The sequence below is a fragment of the Canis lupus genome, chromosome 6, assembly GCF_003254725.2.
Source record: "Canis lupus dingo isolate Sandy chromosome 6, ASM325472v2, whole genome shotgun sequence".
NCBI classification, from domain to species: Eukaryota; Metazoa; Chordata; class Mammalia; order Carnivora; family Canidae; genus Canis; species Canis lupus.
Window position 1 is genome coordinate 11319396 of NC_064248.1, and position 19140 is coordinate 11338535.

At 43.5% G+C, this 19140-nt stretch overlaps 1 protein-coding gene across 5 annotated transcripts in view; it reads left to right on the forward strand.

Annotated features, from left to right (window-relative positions):
• Positions 1 to 19140, forward strand: part of USP42 (ubiquitin specific peptidase 42) — a 72386-nt gene that overhangs the window by 8715 nt on the left and 44531 nt on the right. For 2 of the 5 annotated variants that reach the window (XM_049111144.1, XM_049111147.1), the window contains exon 3: positions 17624 to 17873. In XM_049111144.1, the coding sequence (XP_048967101.1) occupies positions 17633 to 17873 (241 nt within the window). In that variant the 5' untranslated portion in view covers positions 17624 to 17632. Of the gene's footprint in view, positions 1 to 13439; positions 13573 to 14385; positions 14802 to 15707; positions 16657 to 17623; positions 17874 to 19140 lie in introns of those variants that run through there. The other 3 variants (XM_025426237.3, XM_049111146.1, XM_049111145.1) reach the window with 3 other exon arrangements.

Sequence of the window (19140 nt, forward strand, 5' to 3'; positions counted from 1 at the left end):
GAGGACCTAGAAATCCATATGCATGGCCAGGGCAGGATGCACGCTCACAAAAGACCTGGGAAGATCATAAGCTTTCACCACTGACTGGTCTTTAGACTCTGCATAAACAGAAAATGAAGGCTTAGGCAGAGTGTAAACAGCCTGGTTAATTGTTGAAGGAATGCCCCAACACAGAGCTAATCTGCAAAGAACGAGGGAGTTTCTTTCTTTCTTTCTTTCTTTCTTTCTTTCTTTCTTTCTTTCTTTCTTTCTTTCTTCTTTCTTTCTCTTTCTTTCTTTCTTTCTTTTTTCTTTCTTTCTCTTTCTTCTTTCTTTCTTTCTTTCTTTCTTTCTTTTCTTTTCTTTTCTTTTCTTTTCTTTTCTTTTCTTTTCTTTCTTTCTTTTCTTCCTAGAATACACCAAAATGTCCATCCAGTTTTTTTTTTTTTTTTTTTTTTATGATAGTCACACACAGAGAGAGAGAGAGGGGCAGAGACACAGGCAGAGGGAGAAGCAGGCTCCATGCACCGGGAGCCCGATGTGGGATTCGATCCCGGGTCTCCAGGATCGCGCCCTGGGCCAAAGGCAGGCGCCAAACCGCTGCGCCACCCAGGGATCCCTCCATCCAGTTTTTAATAAAAAAAGTATGAAGTATGCAAAGACACAACAAAGTATGGCCCATTCCCAGGATCAAAAAACTGAACAATGAATAGGGAGAAATCTGCACTATTGCTTTACTGTGTTTCTCCTTTACTCTCACACAAAGACCACACTTAAAACACTTCTGACACCAGATATTCAGTGTTTTTTCCCACACCAAAGCAATTATGTGATACTACCTGGGTGTCCCACATTCTAACTCAATTCTGACACTATCAATAGTGTCAGATCTCACAAGTCAAGGGCCCACTCTCATGAGAATGCCCCCCCCCAATTCAGATGCCAATGGCAATTAGTAGGTCTTCAGGTTACCCACAAGTTCTATCTAACTTGGCTACAAATCAGAGGTTCTTGTGACTGCCTCCCAACCTTGGATTCAATTATTTGTTAGAACAGCTCACAGAACTCAGTTTACACTTACCAGTTTATTAAAAGATATGATAAGGGATACAGATGGCTGGCCAGATTAAGAAATGCATAGTATGAAGTCTGAGAAGGTCCAAAGCACAGAAGCTTCTGTCCCCATGGAGTTGGGATGCATCAACCTCCTAGTACTTAAATGTGTTCACCAACATGTAAGCTCTCTGAACCCCACACTGTTGGAATTTTAGGGAGGCTTCCTCATATAGGCATGATCAATTATTAACTCCACTTCCAGCCCCTTTCCAAGGTTTTCGTCATGGCTTGGTTTTTCAGATGGCCAGCTCCCATGCAGGAGCTATCCAGGAGCCCACCCAGAGTCAACTCTTTAGAACAAAAGATGCTCCTACTGCTTTTATCACTTAGGAATTTACAAGGGTTTTAGGAGCCCTCTGCCAGGAATGGAGATGGAAACTAAATATTTTTAAAATAATAAATCAAAATATCACAAACAGAAATTATCCTTGAGAAAATACAGACATTAAAGCAACTATATTAACTATGCTCCAAGAGCTAAAGGGAATATAAAAAAGCTGAAGAAAACCAGAAGGATTATGTCTTAACAAATAGGGAATGTCAATAAAGAAACAGACATTATAAAAAAGGAAATAAAATAGAAATTTTATTTTATTTTTTTAAAGGTGTTAATTTATTTATCATAGTCACACACAGAGAGAGAGACAGAGACACAGGCAGAGGGAGAAGCAGGCTCCATGCACCGGGAGCCCGACGTGGGACTCAATCCCAGGTCTCCAGGATCGCGCCCTGGGCCAAAGGCAGGCGCCAAACCGCTGCACCACCCAGGGACCCCTAAAACAGAAATTTTAGAGCTTAAAAGTACAATAGCTGATATGAAAAAATTTGTAAAGTGGTTCAACAGCAGGTTTGAGCAAATGAAAGAATCAGCAAATGTGAAAATTGGTCTGATGAAATATTTCAACCTGAGAACCAGAAAGAGAAAACAATGAAAAAAATGAACAAAGACTAAGTGACCGGTGGGTGGAGTAACATATACATAATGGGAGTCCCAGAAGGAGAAAAGAGAGAGGAAAGGGGCAGGAAGAATAATTGAAAAAAAGATTATGGAAAATTTTCCAAATCTGATAAAAAAAAAAAAAAACATGAATCCATATATTCAAGAAACTCAGTGAGGGCTCCTGGATGGCTTAGTCAATTAAGCATCTGCCTTTGGCTCAGGTCATGATCCCAGGGCCCTGGGATTGAGCCCCACAATGGGCTCTCTCCTCACCAGGGAGCCTACTTCTCCCTCTCCCTCTGCCTGCTACTCCCCTTGCTTGTGCCCCTTCTCTGTCAAATAATTAATAAAATCTTTTTTAAAAATTCAGTGAACTCAAGTAGAATGAACACATATTTAAACACACCAAGACATAGGACAAGAAGGAAAAAAAGAATCTTGAGACAGGGGAAGAAGCAACTTATAACATACAAGGATCTTCAGCAAGATTAACAGTAGATTTCTCATCAGAAGCCATGGAGACCAGTAGGCAGTGGGGTTGACATAATTAAAGTGCTGAAAAGACAAAACCTGTCAACCAAGAATTCTATACCTGGCAAAACTATCCTTCAAAAATGAAGGCAAAATTAAGACATTCCTGAAGAAACAAAAGCTGATGGAGTTTGTTACTAGTAGATCTTCTCTACAAGAAATGCTACAGGGGGTGCTACAAACTGAAATGAAAAAATACTAGATAGTAACTTGAAGCTATACAAAAAAATAAAAAACACTGGTAAAGGTAATTACAGGTGAGTATAAAAGCTACTATTACTAATGAGAGACACACACAGAGAGGCAAAGATATAGGCAGAGGGAGAAGCAGGTTCCCCATGGGGCACTCCATCCCAGGATCCCAGGACCACCTCCTGAGCCAAAAGCAGATGCTCAACCACTGAGTTACCCAGGTGCCCCTGAAGTAGACTTTATTTCTTTAAATATTTATTTATTCACGAGAGACAGAGAGAGAGAGGCAGAGACACAGGCAGAGGGAGAAGTAGGCTCCATGCTGGGAGCCCAACGTGGGACTTGATCCCGGGCCTCCAGGGTCACGCCCTGGGCTGAAGACGGCGCTAAACCACTGAGCCACCCGGGCTGCCCTGAAGTAGACTTTAAATCAAAACTGTTCTAAGAGACAATGAAGGGTATTATTTAATGATAGAAGAGTGAATGCATTGAGAAGATATAACAATTATGTAGATACCTAACAGAGCCCCCAAATATATGAAGAAAAAGTTGACAGAATAGAACAGAGAAATAGTTCTTCAAGAATAGTTTGGAGACTTAAACACCTCACTTACAATAATAAATAAAGTAACTAGACAAACAATCAGTGGGGACATGAAGGAAGTGAACAAAACCATATGCCAGCATTGTCCAGGGCAAATCATATGTTAAGCCACAAAACAAGTCACAATAAATTTTTTAAAAATGGAATCACATAAAATATCTTCTCTGACCACAATAGAATGAAACAAGAAATTTAGAAGGAAAACTAGAGAATCCACAAAATGTGTAAATTAAACAATATTCTTTTTTAAAATGTATTTTTAAAGTTTATTGGGTTTTTTTTTAGTAATCACTACATCCAACATGGGGCTTGAATTCATGGCCCCACATTGAATTGTATGCTCTTCCTGCTGAGCCAGCCAGGCACACTTAAAAAATAATAATAATAAAAAAATATATATATATACACACAAGTTTTATATATAATATATGTTTTAACATATTTTTATATATAAAGTTTATTTATAAACAATACATTCTTTTTTAAAATTTTTATTTGTGAAAGAGAGAGAGACAAGGGAGAGGGAGAGAAAGAGCATAAGTGGGGGAAGGGGCACAGGGAGTCCAGCTGGAGCCTCAATCCCAGGACCCTGAGATCATGAGTTGAGCTGAAGGCAGATATTTAACCCACTGAGCCACCCAGGCACCCCTAAACAATACATTCTTTTTAAAAATTTTATTTATTTATTTTAGAGAGAGACAGATCACAAGCAGGGAGGAAAGGCAGAGGGAGAAGTAGACTCCCTGCTGAGCAGGGAACCTGATGCAGGACTCAATCCCAGGACCGTGAGATCCTGACCTGAGCCAAAGGCAGATGCTAAACCGACTTAAGCCACCTGGGCACTCCTAAACAATACATTCTTAAATAACAAATTGATCATAGAAGAAATCACAAAATAAATTAGAAAATATTTTGAAATGAACAGAAACAAAAATAATCAAAACTTGTGACATGCGGTGAAAACAGAAATTTATAGCTATAATGTCTATATTTAAAAGAAAGGTCTTAAATATATAGCTTATACTTTAAGGAACTAAAAAAAGAAGAGCAAACTAAGTCCAAAGTTAGCAGAGAGAGGAAAAGATAAAGGTTAGAGTAAAGATAAATGAAATCATGATCAGAACAACAGAAAAAAAAATCAATAAAACCAAATTTAGGTATTTGAAAAGATTAATAAAATTGACAAAACTTTAGCTAGATCGACTAAGAAAAAAAGAGAGAAGACTCAATAAAATCAGGAAAGAAAATGGGGATCTTACTACTGACTTTACCAAAAAAAGCATTATAAAAGAATACTATGAATAATTATATGCCAACAAAGTATGACATAGATGAAATGGACAAATTACTAGAAACATACAAACTCCCAAAACTAACTCATAAAGAAATAGAAAATCTGAATTGAATGTTTTTATCATGAGTTGGATTCTGTCAAAGGAAAAGCCTTTGACAGAATTAATTGAGAAGATCATGTTCGAGATCCCTGGGTGGCGCAGCGGTTTGGCGCCTGCCTTTGGCCCAGGGCGCGATCCTGGAGACCCGGGATCGAGTCCCACATCGGGCTCTCGGTGCATGGAGCCTGCTTCTCCCTCTGCCTATGTCTCTGCCTCTCTCTCTCTCTCTCTCTCTCTCTGTGACTATCATAAATTAAAAAAAAAGAGAGAAGATTATGTTCTATTAATGTGGTGTATAACAAATTAGGATATTGAATTGATAATCCAAAACCTCCCAACAAAGAAATCCCAGGACAAGATGGCTTCACTGCTGAATTCTACAAAATATTTATAGAAGAATTATCATTAATACTTCTCAAACTCTTCCAAAAAATAGAAAAGGAGGAAACAGTTTCTATCTCTCTATAAGGCTAACATTATCCTGATACTAAAGCCAGACAAAAACATCACAAGGACACTGCAGACCAGTGTATATCATAAATATAAATGCAAAAGTCCTCAACAAAATACTAGCAAGCTAAACAATGATTATAAATGTGACCAAATGGGATTTCTCAGGAATGTAAGAGTGGGGGACACCTGGGTGGCTCAGTGGTTGAGTGCCTTCAGGTCAGGTTGTGATCCTGGAGTCCTGGGATCGAGTCCCACATCTGGCTGCCTGCTTCTCCCTCTGCCTGTGTCTCTGCCTCTCTCTCTCTCTCTGTCTCTCATAAATAAATAAAATCTTTTAAAAAAGGATGTAAGAGTGGACGAACAAGTGAAAAATCAATTAGTGCAATACACCACATTAATAGAAGGAAGAGGAAAAAACCTTAACCTCCTGATCATATTAATTCATACAGCAAAAACATTTGACAAAATCTAACACTTTGGGGATCCCTGAGTAGCTCAGTGGTTTAGCGCCTGCCTTCAGCCCAGGATGTGATCCTGGAGACCTGGGATCAAATCCCATGTCGGGCTCCCAGCATGGAGCCTGTTTCTCCCTCTGCCTATGTCTCTGCCTCTGTGTGTGTGTGTGTGTCTCTCATGAATAAATAAAGAAATAAAAATCTTTAAAAAAAATCTAACACTCTGTCATGAGAAAAACACCCAACAGACTAGCAATAGGAGAGAACTTCCTTATTATAAAGGGAATTTATTAAAAACACACCAAAAGCACAAACAACAAAAGAAAAAATAAACTCGGTTTCATTAAAATTAAAAAGTTTTGTGTTTTAAAGGACATTCTCGGGAAGCCTGGGTGGCTCAGCGGTTTAGTGCCTGCCTTCAGCCCAGGGCATGATCCTGGAGTCCCAGGATTGAGTCCCACATAGGGCTCCCTGTATGGAGCCTGCTTCTCCCTCTGCCTGTGTCTCTGCCTCTCTCTCTCTTTTTCTGTGTCTCTCATGAATAAATAAAATATTTTTTTTAAAAAAAGGACACTCTCAAGAGAGTAAAACAACCCCTATCAGAGAAACTATCTCCCAATCATATATATTTTTAATGTTATTTATTTATTTGAGAGAGTGAGAGAGAGGGTAGAGCACAAGATGGGGGAGGGGCAGAGGGCGAAGCAGACTCCCCACTGAGCAGGGAACCTGATGTAGGGCTTCATCCCAGGACCCTGAGATCATGACCTGAGCCTAAGGCAGACACTTAAATGACTGAGCCAGCTAGGCACCATCCCCATCTTATATTTGATAAGAGTCTAGTAACCAGTATAAACAACTCTTACAACTCAACAATAAAAAGGCAAATAATCCAATTTAAAAATTAACAAACTAGTTGAATAGACATTTCTCCAAAGATGAATGGCTAATGAGCATGTGAAAAAATGCTCGACATCATTAGTCATTAGGGAAATGTAAAACCACAATGATACACCAGGAAAAGAAAAAAAGTAATAACAGGTGTTGGCAAGGATGTAAAGAAATTAGGACCCTCAAGTATTGGGAATGCAAGACGGTGCAGTCATTGTGAAAAATAGTATAGTGGTTTCTCAAGTTAAACATAGATTGACTATATGACCCAGCAATTTCACTCCTAGGTACATACACCAAAGAATTGAAAACAGGTATTCAAACTAAAACTTGTATATAAATGTTCATAGCGGGATCCCTGGGTGGCGCAGCGGTTTGGCGCCTGCCTTTGGCCCAGGGCGCGATCCTGGAGACCCGGGATCGAATCCCACGTCGGGCTCCCGGTGCATGGAGCCTGCTTCTGTCTCTGCCTCTCTCTCTCTCTCTCTCTCTCTCTCTGTGTGTGTGTGACTATCATAAATAAATAAAAATTTAAAAAAATAAATAAATAAATAAATAAATGTTCATAGCTGTTCTATTCATGACATCCAAAAGGTGGAAATAATCCAAATGTCCATCAGCAGGTGAATGGATAAATAAAATGGGGTATGTCCATACAGTGGAATATTATTCAGTTGTAATAGGGAATGAAGTACTGATATATCCTACCATGTGAATAAATCTTGAAAACATGCTATGCGAATGAAGCCAGACATAAGAGACCTCATGGTGTGTGATTCCTTTATTTTATTTTATTTTATTTTATTTTATTTTATTTTATTTTATTTTATTTTATTTTATTTTTTTAAACAAGATTTTTAAAAAGATTTTATTTATTCATGAGAGACAGAGAGAGACACAGAGACACACACACACACAGAGAGAGAGAGAGAGAGAGGCAGAGATACAGGCAGAGGGAGAAGCAGGCTCCATGCAGGGAGCCCGACGTGGGACTCAATCCGGGGTCTCCAGGATCATGCCCTGGGCTGAAGGCGGCGCTAAACCGCTGAGCCACCTGGGCTGCCCGTGTGATTCCTTTTATATAAAATACTTAGAATAGGTAAATCCACAGATACAGAAACAAGATTAATGGTTGCCAAGATTAAGAGCAGATAGGGAGTAACTGCTTAATGTGTAGGTTTCCACTTCAGGGTATTGAAAAAATTCTGGAACTAGATAGAACTAATGGTTGCAGAAAACTGTGAATGTACTTAATGCCACTAAATTACACACTTTGAGGGGCACCTGGCTGGCTCAGTCAGTGGAATGTTACTCTTGATCTTGGGGTTGTGAGTTCGAGACCCACATTTGGTAGAGTGATTACTTAAAATAAAAAATCTTTAAAATGGTCAAAATGATTAATTTTATGTTGTATTTTACCACACTTCAAAAAAGCAATGAAATAAAAATTATTAGAAATGCTCTTTAAGGGATCCCTGGGTGGCGCAGCGGTTTGGCGCCTGCCTTTGGCCCAGGGCGCGATCCTGGAGACCCGGGATCGAATCCCACGTCGGGCTTCCGATGCATGGAGCCTGCTTCTCTCTCTGCCTGTGTCTCTGCCCCCCTCTCTCTCTCTCTGTGACTATCATGAATAAATAAATAAAATCTTTTAAAAAAAAAAAAAAAAAAAAAAAAAAAAAAGAAATGCTCTTTAAGTAGCATGATAGTCTTCAATGGAAAGATCTCTAAGGAATTTCTGTGAAGTTATTAAATATCATAGGAACTCAAGATATCATGCTTAAAGAGTTTGGGTTTCTTTTTTAAAGATTTTTTAATTTATTTGAGAGAGTGTGTGTGAGCAGGGGGAAGGGCAGAAGGAGAGAGAGAATCCTGAAGCTGACTCCCTGCTGAGTGCAGAGGCCAACATGGGGCTTGATCCTAGACCCTGAGATCATAACCAGAGCTGAAATCCAGAGTTGACCACTTAACCTACTGAGCCACCCAGGCACCCCTGGGGTTTTTTATATATGTACTGCTCTGTAACTTGTTTTTATCACTTGATAAGGTACCCTACAGAACTTTTACCCTCAAGTAAATATAGAATAGTTTCTACTCTGATGATTAGTATTATACAGACCTTTACTCTCCAATATGTTAGTGGCTAGTGAGCAACCTGCTATGTGGCTCATACTACATGTTTAAATGATAATATTTGGGGTGTATTGGATTAAATCAAGTATATTATTAAAACTAATCTCACTTTTAAAAAGCCTTTTATTTTTAAAATATTTTATTTATTTATTTGAGAGAGAATGAGCAAGAGAGAACAGGAGTGGGGGGGGGGAGGGAGAAACTGAGCAGGGAGTAGGACACGGGGCTCAATCCAGGGACTCCAAGATCACAACTGGAGCCAAAGGCAGCTGCCCAACCCACTGAGCCACCTATGCACCCCTTACAAAGCCTTTTTAAATGGCTCTCTGCCTCTCTCTCTGCCTCTCTCTCTATCATGAATAAATAAATAAATCTTAAAAAAAACAAAACTGTTGAGACCTAAAAAAACAAAACTGTTGAGACCTGAGTCTATCATTGGATGTCGATTTTCACTCTTCCAAACAGAGAAACTCTGAGCTCGGTGGTAGCCTCTCCCTTTGGCTACCACCACGCTGTGAGTTGACCCTATGTTGAGAAATTTTTCTGACACAGTTCTGATCCAGTTTCCTTTAGATACTCACCAAGGTGAATTAGGTTATCAAGTTCTGCTTTCCTCTCTTTTGACTTTCTCTCTCCATCTGTTTCTGTGTCTCTCTGCTCTGGGTTGCCCCTACTAATTTCACCTTGCACATTGCCACTCAGTCGATCTGCAGGGGCTCAGTCTCAGGGAGCCTCCTGCAGGAAAGCCTCCTCTGAACTTCCCCTCCCACTTATCTGGCCCCTCCCACTATACTGTTTTCTCCTACACTTTCTTCCTGCAATATTGGCACTCATTGCTCACCTGCTTTATGTAAAGATCCTAAAAGCTCACTGAAGTTGGGGACTAGCACATTATCACTGCTCTCTCTGATTTCCAGAGTAGATGGCAGGAGGGTATTTATTTGGGCAATGAATGTGTGAGCTGTTTCAAGAGAAGGGAGCCATATACAGTTAAGTGTGAAGTGTATTAATGAATGGCTTTATTGCCCAGATGAATATTCAAGCATCTTAGTAAGTGCCACATGAGTCCTTTTAGGACTAACTGCATTGCATTGGTAAATTTATTTTAATCTTCATATTATAGGCATTTTATTGAATTCTGGAAAGAATTTCTTTGGCATCAGTTACAGTACCCTTAAAATCTTTACAAACTGAAGTATAACCCTTCATTCAGAAAATCTTTTTTTTTTAAAGATTTATTTATTCATGAGAGACACAGAGAGAGAAACATAGGGTGAGTGGGAAGCAGGCTCCTCGCAGGGAGCCAGATGCGGGACTCGACTCGATGCGGGACTTGATCCCGAATCCCAGGGCCTGAGCCAAAGGCAGACACTCAACCACTGAGCCATCCAGGCATCCCCAGAAAATCTTTAAGAAAGCTTTTTAGGACTTGGTCATGAGTTCTGGGTCCTGCACAATTTTCAAGTTTGTTATTTATACCTTAGCATTTTGTTTTAGCTCTTGTGACTGTTATTTTTCTTTTCTTTTTTAAATTCATGAGAGACATAGAGACAGGGAGAGGCAGAGACACAGGCAGGTCCTACAGCTCCTTCAATGTATCATTCCTTTCCTCCCTAAGTAAGACTTATGCTTGTCCAATTGGGCCATACTGAGACTTAACCTTAGTGAGTGGTCTAGTGGCCATGGGGGCTTCGGGCAGATCCTAAAGAATGCATTGTCTTGTAGGGTATTTGCCTCACTTGAGGATTCTACATTGTCTTCAGGTTGGGGGGCTAAGATGGGTCACTTCTGAAGACCCAGAGTTTAGAGCAATCTGAAGTTCCTATCCCTAGTCTTGGGAATCCACCACTTCTTTATTAGAGCCCTGACTTCAGTGTTGGAGACTGACCTTGGCTGAGAAGTCAATCACTACTAAAGTTTGGCTTCTTCGAAGTGGGCCCCTGAGCCTGGTCCTTAGGACTGCCAGCCTGTCCTCTGACTCCAGATGATGGTTATGGTGGGGCACTAAAACGTCTCTCTGGCGTTTATGCTTTGCTTTACATTGATGATGAATAGCCCAGGCCTATCATTTTCCTTCTTCAAAGCAGCAATGGTCATCGAATTTCACAGTTCTTCCAATGACTGTTTTCCTCACGTTCACAAACACCAGAGAGATTGAATAAGCCAACGCATGCCCTTCTACCCATTTCCCAACTCACTTTCCCCTAGGTGGGAGTCTTACACAATTGCATGGAGATCGGTGAATCACATATCACCTGGAATCTTATCCTTAGACTCTCTTGCCTAGGACCTTTTCTGGTACCTGCTGTCTAGTCAGGCTACCTAGAAGCAGGGCTTGAAACAGAACTCAGATACATGTGACATATCGAGAGTGTGCTCTGGGGAGAAAGAGAAGGGAGGAAGAGAGGAAGGAAAGGAGTCAACCTAGGATGTAGTGGAAGACGAACTTTTCTCTGATCCCACCGGAGCTCTGGAGTATGCACTGCACTACAAGGGCTGGTCACAAGTTGAGGCAAGGCCTTTCTAAACTCATTTATCAGTGGGACATTGTTGTAGGCTACGAGGGTGGTAGGCGTGGTTAACCTCCCTGTGAGGCAGCGCCCCCATTCAGCCAAGAACAGCTGTCAGAAGGGGCAGCTGTAAGTTATTAGCAGCTATCACTCATAGCAGCTGGGAGGGGAATGGGTGCATCAGCCAGTAAAGAGGATCTGGTAGGGCATTTACAGCATCACTACAGGCTCGCTAAGTGTCTAGAGGTTCTCAAAAAATCTATCATTCTACTACTTTTGGTTCTTTATCTGGATTGGAAGGCGAGGGCATTTGGGGTGAGTTGGCTTCTGGCGTAAAGACAGTTTTTGTAAAGGCAACGGGCTAAGTAATCTGTGAAGTTCAGAAGAACAGAGGCAAAGTGAAATCTCCAAACAGATTCACTTTGGATAAGCTCTGGTCTGGAAGAAAACAAGTTTTTGGGGCAAGTTGGTTCACCACCTCATCACCCATCTGATCCTGCCTCTAAGAGCCTGTTCTGGTAGAGAATGAAAAGGGATGGTTAGAACATAACAGAAAACAAAACACACACACACACACACACACACCCCAAACCCTCTTCCTATCTAAGTTGCTCAGGTACTGTATTAAGGGGTGGACTCTGGGGGTAACTTTGTTAATAGAATGCAGAATGAAAAATGAAATTAGAAGCCAAACATCTAGTGTGACTTCCAAAGGAAGCGTTTTGAACTGCCACAAGAGTCAGGTGAATATTAAGGGTTTGGCTCTTTAATTCCTTCTTATTCTGTATTTGACATCTCAAAGTCATTTGAGGGAAGGCAAGTAAATTATTGAGTCCATCCCTGTGGCCTTTCTGCTCTTGCAGATCTCTCATTAGTGCTGAAAGGGCCACAGAGGTGAAATTCCGTAACCATTCTTCATCAGAAAGTAAGTTGTGGTGTTCATCCCCAAAATGAGCCCTGAATTTTGGAGGTTTGGAATTCACCTTTTCCCACCTTGTTTCTTCAAAGTACTTCAATGTTCTGCTCCAAACACACAACTGATATTGTTAATCACACAAGTGATCTCTTTCCATAACAAGAGTGAAGTAAGGGCCACCATGAAAATATGTGCAGTCTTTTAAGGGGGAGTAGTGAGATTCTGATGGGGGATTCAAGCGGGGCTCCATGAGGAGGCACAGGCAGGGCTTCCCCAAGCAGATAGATGTAGGAATGGGGTGTTTGTAGGAAAAAAGTCTGCTATGGCTGGGACCCACACAAGAAGAAAGGTAACTGAGGCTTCAGTGTCAGGTGAAGGAGTTTAGACTATTCTGCGGGCAAGAGGCTGAAAGCTCTGAAGAGAGCAACGTTTGACCTGTGTTATTGAAGGATGAAGGAGATCACAGGAAAATAACGGTGGAACGGGAGTTGAGACTAGGAGGAGAGCATCAGAAAGGATACTGAGGGAATGGGTGTGGCGAGGAGGTGGCCTCGGCTAGGGTCGGGTGTGACTCGGTGTTGGACGTTAGACCGTGGGAAGGGCTCGGATTAGTGCAGGAGAGTGCCCTGTCCTTAATCAAAGCCGAGAAGCCATCCGAGACAAGCGGAGCTGCAGCGCTGAATCTCGCCGCGGAAACCCAGTAAGTGCTCGGGAGTAGGCACCCGGCACTGGGGAGCCAGAGCTGGTCTAGCTGTCCCATTAAGTGCGAGGAACGCTTGGAGCGGAGGTGCAGTCGTGACGGGCTCTTTTCAAGGGCCAGCCTTCAAACTCTCCTTCCCGCCGAGTGCCTAGGAATCCCGACCGGCGCCCGCGCGCTCCGGCGTCCTTAAATGCTGGATCGCTAGGCCGAGGCTCTCCCGGACCCGTGTCCGTTCAGGGGACCCTGGCCCTCCGCGTCACCGCGCAGGCCAGATGGGCCCGGGCGCGGCGAGGGCGCGGCGAGGGCGCGGCGAGGGCGCAGCTCGGACCACCCGGCCGCCGCGCGCTCGGGGCGCTCCGCTCCCGCCGGCCGCTCCGGGGAAAGACCGCCCTGGCCTGCGCCGCGCGGCTCGGCTCCGCCAATCAGCGCGCTCCTTCCGCGGCGCCCGGCGCTCCAGTGACGCGCGCGCCAGCCTGCGCCGGCGGCGCTTTGACGACCGCCCCTCCCGCGCTCGCCCGGCCCGTTAGCTCCGCGCCGCGCCTCTTGTGCGACGGCCCCTGGGCGGCGGCGCGTGCGGGCGCGGCCCTGGCGCGCCCCCTGGCGGCCCGGCGGGGCGCTGCGGGCGCGGCGCTGACCCGGAGGCGGCGGCGGCGGTGCCCGGATGGAGGCACGTCATTGTCCCCCGCCGGGCGGCTGGGCTGTGTGCGGCGGCGGCGGCGGCGGCGGCCGAGGGGGATGGAGCGAGCGCCGAGCCGGGTCAGGTAAGCTCCCGCCTCCTTCCCGCCTGCCGCCGGCCGGCGTGGGGCCCGCAGAGCGCCCCGCTCGCCTCGGCCGCAGCTGGCCAGGCCGCCCCTGAGCCGGCGCGGCCCGCAGGGGACTGGCGCGGCCCCTCGCCTGCCGCCCCCTTCGCAGCCGCGGGGCCGCCCGGGACCCCGCGGCGCCGGTGGCAGCGCCGCTACCGCCGGCCGGGCCAGGCCGCTGGGGAGGGGGCGGCGGCCGGGGCGGTCGGGCGCCGGGAGAGCCGGGCTGCGCGGGGAGGCCAGACCCCCCTGGTTGCCATGGACACTGCCCTCCCACCCCCACCCGGCCCCAGCCCGCCCCCTCGGCCCGTGGGCCGGGCCGGGCGGGCGGCTCCGGGGCGGCCTGGCCCGCATGGGTCTGCCCGCGGTGGGCGTGTGCTGGTGCCGGCCGCGGAGCCCGGCGTCCCCGGCCCGCCCGCCGCCCCCCGCGTGGCTGCCACCTCTCACCCTCGGAGCGGCCCTCGGAGCCCGGGGCTCGCCTCCCCGCCCCCCCCGCGCCCCCAGGGAGACAAACTTTCCCACCCCGGCGCCCCTCGGCGGCGCGCCGGTCCCTCTCGCGAGGCGGTCCACCTGGCTCCTCAGCCGAGTGTCCGAGTTCCCCACGCCGGCCGCCGGGGCGGAGCGGGCACCCTCGGGGTGGGGGGGCGGAGGGGCGGAGGGGAGAGGAGGGGAGAGGAGGGGAGAGGAGGGGCCGGCCCCGGCGGCGCGTCCCCCAGAGCGTGTGCGCCTCGGTCGCGTTCTTTATCTTCAGCGCAGGGAGAGCGGACTTACCTGGAGGGGGTCGGGGACGAGGGTGATCAGTTTCATATGTTTGAAATGAAGATTTGACGGGACCGAAGTTTTACGATCCTAGGACTTTAACCTCGTTCTAATGAATGCAGTCGAGATCACTTTTGTTGAATGGCGCTTTTATATTCAGGGAGGCCTTAGGGTTTACTTGTTTATGGGAAAACATGTTGGTTATTTAAAGTAAAGACACTCGGATAATAGTGAAACTGGTTGAGGAACGTGTTCAGTTAACACCTCTCTTTCGAGGTTAACAACGGTATTATAGGTTCTCCTACGTTTTTGTGGCGTCTCGAAATTTTTTAAGAGAGTTGTAAATTTTAAAGATAATTTTACTCTCTGGGTTCATTCATCGTGCACAGGGGATATGGATAATCAGTTTTACTTATTTGTTTTTATTTAAGGTCAGTTTCACTTTCTTTTCCTATCGTTGAATCAAGTCTACCCTGGTTTGTAAAGCTTTAAGGCCAGTCGTTTTATTTACCTAAAAATAATTGAAATCAAGGCTTTATCTTTTTAAAGCTTGTGTGTTTTCTTTTTAAATAGAAATGTCACAAAAACGTGGATTACGTTGTTTATGAAGACTGTATCATTTTCTTCTCTACATGTATTCATGTTATCCCCTTTATGAGCAGTGCCACAGTGATTTTAAAGTAGAGATACGCTTTTCTTTTTTTAAATGAAAAAAAAAAAGCATATGCTATTTGATAGAAATATCATATAAGGGACTGAAAATTTTAAGCCTTCCAAATAAAAGATTGCACTTAAGGCAAAGGAAGCATTTGTGAACTCCATTTGTCTCATTCCTCTACACACATCCAGCCTTGATTCAAGTACTCATTTTTTTCAAACGTGCTTTTATAACTTTTTGTGTATCATTAGAAGATGCTGAGAGAAATTTTAACTTTTCACTGAAATAGCTGCTTAAAAGTCCTGATATAACCATAATGTTTAGAAGCTTTACTGAGAGTAAAGAACTTCTTTAACTGTATGAATCTTAGGTCCTGTGCAACATTGTTTGACTTCTAGAAAGGATATCTCTGTAGCAGATGGAATTTAGTTTGGATATTTGATGGTTTTAGGATAAGTAAGCATTCATTGGCCGAATATACAAATGAAGACAAATGGATAGTTTTGGTTTGTTTTCCTAGAATTATAATGCTATATGGTTATTGATGATTGAGTTGTATGCTTTCCTTAATTTTTTTTAAGAGCCCGCCTCCCCACCCCCCCACCCCCCATCCCAGCCCCCAAAGGCAATTGGAACAAGTAAAATGGTTTTATTTGGTCATTTGTTAATGATTGTCCTGAAGGGATGTTTACCCTGGGAAAATTGAGGTTTTTTTCTAGTAAATGTTATTGTAAATGAGGCCAAATTAACCTTTCCTCAGGACGCTGTTTTGACTTCTTCGTTTTGCTCCTCCTTGTCTTCCTCCTCCTCCTTTGTTTTCTTACACATGCTTGCCTCCACTGTGTTTCATGGTGTAGACTTTATTTGGATAAAACAGCTCAAGCTTTCTTCCTGAATGAGGATCCTGTATCATAGATTGACTTAAAATAGTTCCGTTTTTCTTATTTTATTAAGATGTAATCTGACATCTACTTTTTAATTTCTGCATAAGATTCCAAAAAAATTTTTAAGGTTGTGCTTTTGGGGCAGAGGACTGTAATCATGCCATCATTTAAAATTATAACAAATTTGAGGATTTTAAAAGAAGCTCACTGTGAGCAAACTGTGCATCACAGCATTTGTTGAGGTGGCGTACGCATTGGTATTTATTCTTTCACTTGACTGTATTGAATATTTTTTAAAACAAGTTTTAAAAGGCTGTTCCTACTTCAAAGTAGGAATGAGATACTGTATACAAATGAGATACTGTATATAAATCACTCAGGACAAACTGGTGCTAAAAGCAAACACTGGTTACTTCCTATCTTCAGAATTCATTCATTTGCTCAGCACATGTGTGGCAAGCTTTCTGTGTGCCAGGTCAGGAAATAGAAATAAAAGTATGACAGAGAGCAATGAGTGAAACCGGCCATGGAGTGGGTGCTGTAGCGCTACCATAGAAATCAGCGCCAGGGCGCTGTGGGAGCTCGCAGGATGGGTTCTAACCCAGTGAGAAATGTTGTCAAGGAAAGTGTCCCAGAGGAAATGAATTCTAAGCTGAGAAGTGGAAGTGGTAACTGGCCAGAGGTGGAAGGATGGAAGAGAGTGAGGTAAAAAAAGAACAGGAGGCGAAGAGTCAGAGAGAGCAGGTAGGAATGGAACGTGGGGAGCGGTTCCTAGGTCAGGCAGGAGCAAGTCTGGGTGTCGGGATGTTGTACCTGGGGCGGTCAGGGCACGCCTCAAAGAACGGTTATCTATAGAGGAGCGGCACACTGGATTTGGTTGTCACTGGACAGTTTACATTCCTAAAAGGATCCCCTTGACTGGATGGGTATAGCCAGAAGGAACTCTTGCTGGGAATATTGGGCCAGGTGCCTGGTTCTACTTGGTGACTAAGTTTGGGTTATAATTGCTCCATTTTCTAGACCCTGTGGACTCTGTCCAATTTCTCATAGGTCCATTATGAAAATTAAGTGAATCTATGTTCAGTGATTAACACAGTGCCCAGCATATAGAAAATGCTTAAGTGTAGCCCTAAGATTTAAAAGTAGGATTCAGAGAGAAAATTATAATTACTTTTTTAACCTGTATTTATGTTCAAATTTGATGTCAGTAATATCTTACGGGCTTTGTTTAAAAAGTCACATATACCAAATAAATGAGCCTCTTCAGGAAAACTTTTCAAATGTGTGACTTCCTATTGTTTTTTGAATAATATATTTCAAACAAGTCATTTTGGACTTGAAGGTTAAAATTAAAGCTAGATAGAACAAAATATATGGGTTTTTGGCAAATGTATAGAATTGGAAATTGAGGTACCTGATTATAAACCGAAATATGAGACTAAGAAATTTTAGGGGGCTCTCGGGATAGAATGACAAGATCCAATCAAATATTTCATTGAAGTTTTTACAACTAAAATTGTTAGATGAGCACAATGCTAAATGTTCCAAGGAAATGATTTCAAAATTTAAAAATACTGCTGCTGGTATATTACAGTGACTTGTTTGACAATGATTAAATATGACTAGATCTAATGGTAGATTAAAATCTAATGGTAGGTTAAGTAGATTACTTTTCTCACTTTATGAAACAACTGTATTTTGTCTTTTGCAGAGTTGAACAATGACCATAGTTGACAAAGCTTCTGAATCTTCAGACCCATCAACCTATCAGAATCAGCCTGGCAGCTCTGAGGCAGTCTCACCTGGAGACATGGATGCAGGTTCTGCCAGCTGGGGAGCTGTGTCTTCGCTAAATGATGTTTCAAATCACACACTTTCTTTAGGACCAGTACCTGGTGCTGTAGTTTATTCAAGTTCATCTGTACCTGATAAATCAAAACCATCACCACAAAAGGATCAAGGTACTACTTTTTTAAGGACAAAATTCTTCCAAGAAACTTTTATATAAATGCTGTCAATGGTTGGTAGTTTTGGAGAGGGTCTTCTTTTGTAAGACCTATTGCTACCCAAGTGGCCAGCAGGCTTCATTTTTCTGCACTATTGTTTATGATTAACATGTATCATAACAGGGTCGCCTTGGTGGCTCAGGGGTTGAGTGTCTGCCTTTGGCTCAGGTCGTGATGCAGGCATCCTGGGACTGAGTCCCACATCAGGCTCCTCGAATGGAGCCTGCTTCTCCCTCTGTCTATGTCTCCACTTTTCTCTCTGTGCCTCTCATGAATAAATAAATGAAACCTTAAAAAAAAAGTGTCATAACAAGGTAGATGACTTTTAGTTACTATAACATTTGTAGTTTTTTATTCCTAATTTTTTGGAGGATAAGCTTCATCTTGGTGAGATTTGAGATGGGCAGGCATTTTGTTAACTTGTCAGGTAACCATAGTTCCCTAGATGTCTATCTTTAAAATTTTTGAAGATTTTTTAAAAAATATTTATTCATGAGAGACACTGAGAGAGACGCAGAGACATAGGCAGAGGGAGAAGCAGGCTCCATGCAGGGAGCCCAATGTGGGGACTTGATCCCAGGACCGCAGGATCATGCCCTGAGCCAAAGGCAGACGCTCAACCTCTGAGCCACCCAGGGGTCCCTGAAGATATTTTTTTTTTAAATGGTTGCCTTTTGGGCAGCCCGGGTGGCTCAGCGGTTTAGTGCTGCCTTTAGCTCAGGGCCTGATCCCAGAGACCTGGGATCGAGTCCCACGTCAGGCTCCCTGCATGGAGCCTACTTCTCCCTCTGCCTGTGTCTCTGCTTCTCTTTCTCTCTCTCTCTCTGTGTCTCTCATGAATAAATAAATGAAATCTTAAAAAAAAAAAAAAAGTTTCCTTTTAACAAATGGCTCCACCTAACTGTGGGTTGTTTTTTTTTTAGTATTTGGAGTTTTGGCCCCTTAAAATCATCTCTGGTAATAAAGTTCTTTGAAAGACAGCAGATAATGTAAATGCTACATTTGTTGAAACTGTGTAAATGTGGTTACATTTGTTAAAACTGATCTGGTAAAATGAGACATTGACACTTTGGTTGGTACTTCTGAGACTTCTGGATTTGGAAGCTTTGAAATGCAAAGAAGATAGATTAGTTCCGACTCAGAATGTCATTTGGCTTAGAATAATTTGGCCCTTGTATGGTTTTGCATCTTCATAGTAAATGTGGTATTGTGATGTGGTGGG